At 33.1% G+C, this 2,761-nt stretch overlaps 1 protein-coding gene across 1 annotated transcript in view; it reads left to right on the top strand.

Annotated features, from left to right (window-relative positions):
- Window positions 1-307: 307 nt before the first annotated feature.
- The window catches only part of Setx (probable helicase senataxin), a 12,439-nt gene continuing 9,985 nt past the window's right edge, over window positions 308-2,761 (top strand). Inside the window, exon 1 of the mRNA XM_018537275.1 lies at window positions 308-379. Within this exon, the coding sequence (XP_018392777.1) occupies window positions 308-379 (72 nt within the window). The remainder of the gene's footprint in view (window positions 380-2,761) is intronic.

The raw sequence follows: 2,761 nt of genomic DNA, 5'->3' as shown, positions 1-2,761 counted from the left end.
GATTGATTATGGTTAGCGGCTGACAAGTGTAAACAAAGAGAGATAGTAATGTTTCTATTCTGTGTTATGACTTATGCATTGTGGGATATCAAGAATGCCTTCTCGTTCCACGTCGAATTGGTTGAATTGTTGAGAGAAGAAGAAAATAAATCGTGAAATAAGCGTCGAATTTCGTGCATTCTTGTTTGTAAGGTTAAGTTTTATGCTTATCGCGGGGTTGTGTAAATGCCGCGCTTGACAGAGAAGAAAGGGAAAGCAACAGGATAGCTGTATTTGTATTCTAAGTCTTTCGCCGTCTTCTCGCAGTATGGATTTTGCGTTGGAACGATTGAACAAGAATTCCAAAACACGTTTCGTCCTCGAGGAACATAATCGTTCTGTAAGTGATATCTGATGTAAAGTTGAATAGCGTTTACACTACTTTTAAGTGAGCATGTCTATTTAATAGTACATTGGAATTTTGTAATTATCTCAACCGATTCTTTAATTAATTTACTATTATAATATTTAATACGTTTCTTCAGCACTTCACCGACCGAATAGATAGATCTTATTTTGTGATTCATCATTAAATGGCTAAATAAATAGATCTATTTGATATGTTCTATGCCATTTTTCTGTGATCCTTAATTTGAAGATATAGTATTAGACATTAGAAAAAAATTTTAAGGACGTTGCTGTTTATAGAAATTATACAATGTGTATCTCAATTAGAGTATATCTTACATAGTTGATGTGACATAAAATTGTTTACAATATTAAATAAACACACATAAAATTATTGAACTTTTGTTTGTCTGATAAGAGAAATTATGATAAATTATATTGTAATCTTGTTGTAAAATAACATTCTGAATACATGGAACAGCACATTATATTTTGAATGTTTCTATCAATGCTATGTATGATACAATTTTAATGCTTATCTATTATATTTTAATTATTTTAAATGTAGAACACTCTAAAAACTTTTTTTTAAATAAGTTTTACAACTGTATATACACTGGACAACAAAATTAACACGACACCTGTTTTACTCTGCAAAAATAGGCAAACTTCAAGATAGAATAACTTCGTCAAAAATCATTGTATCGAGATGTTTAAAAAAGCATTTTACAGTTTGAAACCTCTACTTTTCAGATTGGTACTTCAAAAAACGGTCTTCTTACTGATATTTCGTGAAGTTACACAAACATAAATAAAAATGCGTCAAACCTAAAAATTTTTTACGGAATTTAAAAAGTTCCAACGCACGAAATAAACATTGTGCACAAATGCGATTTACATCATACAAAAGAGCGAACCTTTACCTTTAATTTGCTTTTTTACGAAGCTCCGTACGATTTTTTTTCACCGAGTTATTCAATGTAGTAGCAAAAGGGTCATTTTTGCTTCAACGTTGAATAACTCGGTGAAAAAAAATCGTACGGAGCTTCGTAAAAAAGCAAATTAAAGGTAAAGATTTGCTCTTTCGAGTGATGTAAATCGCATTTGCGCATAAATATTTAGTCCGCCCCGTGGAACTCGGCAAATTTCGTAAAAAATTTTGAGATCTGATATATCTTCATTTATGTTTGTGTAACTTAATAAAATCTCCGTGAGAGACCACTTTTTCAAGTAGCGATCTGAAAAGTAGAGTTTTCAAGCTGTAAAATGCTTTTTTAAACATGTCGATACGATGATTTTTGACAAAGTTATTCTATCTTAAAGTTTGCCTATTTTTGCAGAGTGAAACAGGTGTTGCGTTAATTTTGTTGCCTAGTGTATATACATGTACATATATAAATATATATAATACATACTACGCACATATGTATACATATAATATCTATATATATATATTATATAGAGCTGAGCCGAAAAAAAGTATCAGTCAATCAACCGGTATCAGGATTTGAACTGAGGCTTTGTAGTTGTTTGTATTAGCACGCAACCGTCTCGCTGCAGAGCCACATAGCCCGACAGCAGGAACTTTATACCTTACAATATATTACTGAGCTCGATACATACTGGAGAGAGCCATCAGCATGAAAACGATGGTGGGAGGCAGCCCGACTGTGCGAGAGTGACATGTCCGATGGGTATCTTTGCCTCACTTTAGTGGTATTACCGTCGCTAAAAACATTAGCCTCAGTTGTGCCTGTGAGATGTTGCAATACATTGCCAGATTCGTCCTGTGTTTGTTAAAAAAATTAAAAATAAAATAGTACATCATTGCCTAATAAATAATTGCAAAAGTATTTGGGTAATTTATGCCTTGATCGTACAAATTCACTTTTTCCATAGTTTAGTTAAACTCGTTCTTTTCATATTTTAGTTAAATATCGCCTTTCACTAAAATACTTTTGCAGTTATTTATTAGGCAACGATGTACCATCTTTTTATTCTTTATTAACACAGAACGAATCTGGCAATATCTTGCAACATCTCGCAGGCATAACTGAGGCTAATTAGCGACGGTAATACCATTAAAGTGAGACAAAGATACCCATCGGGCATGGCCGTCACTCTCGCTTCTCGCACAGTCGGGCTGCCTCCCACCACCGTTTTCATGCTGATGGCTCTCTCCAGTATATATTGAGCTCAGTGCAATATATACCATATATATATATATATTTTTTATTTTTAACTTTTATTTGTTTAGTACACCTGTGGCAGGGGCAAGGACAATGATATTGTTTGTGTTAGTCTACTTGTATCTCGTAGACATTGTATTTTTTTTCGAGACATTGAAAGTTTATATGTCACAGACATACAGGTA

The sequence above is a fragment of the Cyphomyrmex costatus genome, unplaced genomic scaffold (genome assembly GCF_001594065.2).
Source record: "Cyphomyrmex costatus isolate MS0001 unplaced genomic scaffold, Ccosl1.0 scaffold169, whole genome shotgun sequence".
Classification (NCBI taxonomy): Eukaryota; Metazoa; Arthropoda; class Insecta; order Hymenoptera; family Formicidae; genus Cyphomyrmex; species Cyphomyrmex costatus.
Note: the sequence above shows the minus strand (reverse complement) of the source record. Positions and strands in the feature narration are given on the sequence as shown.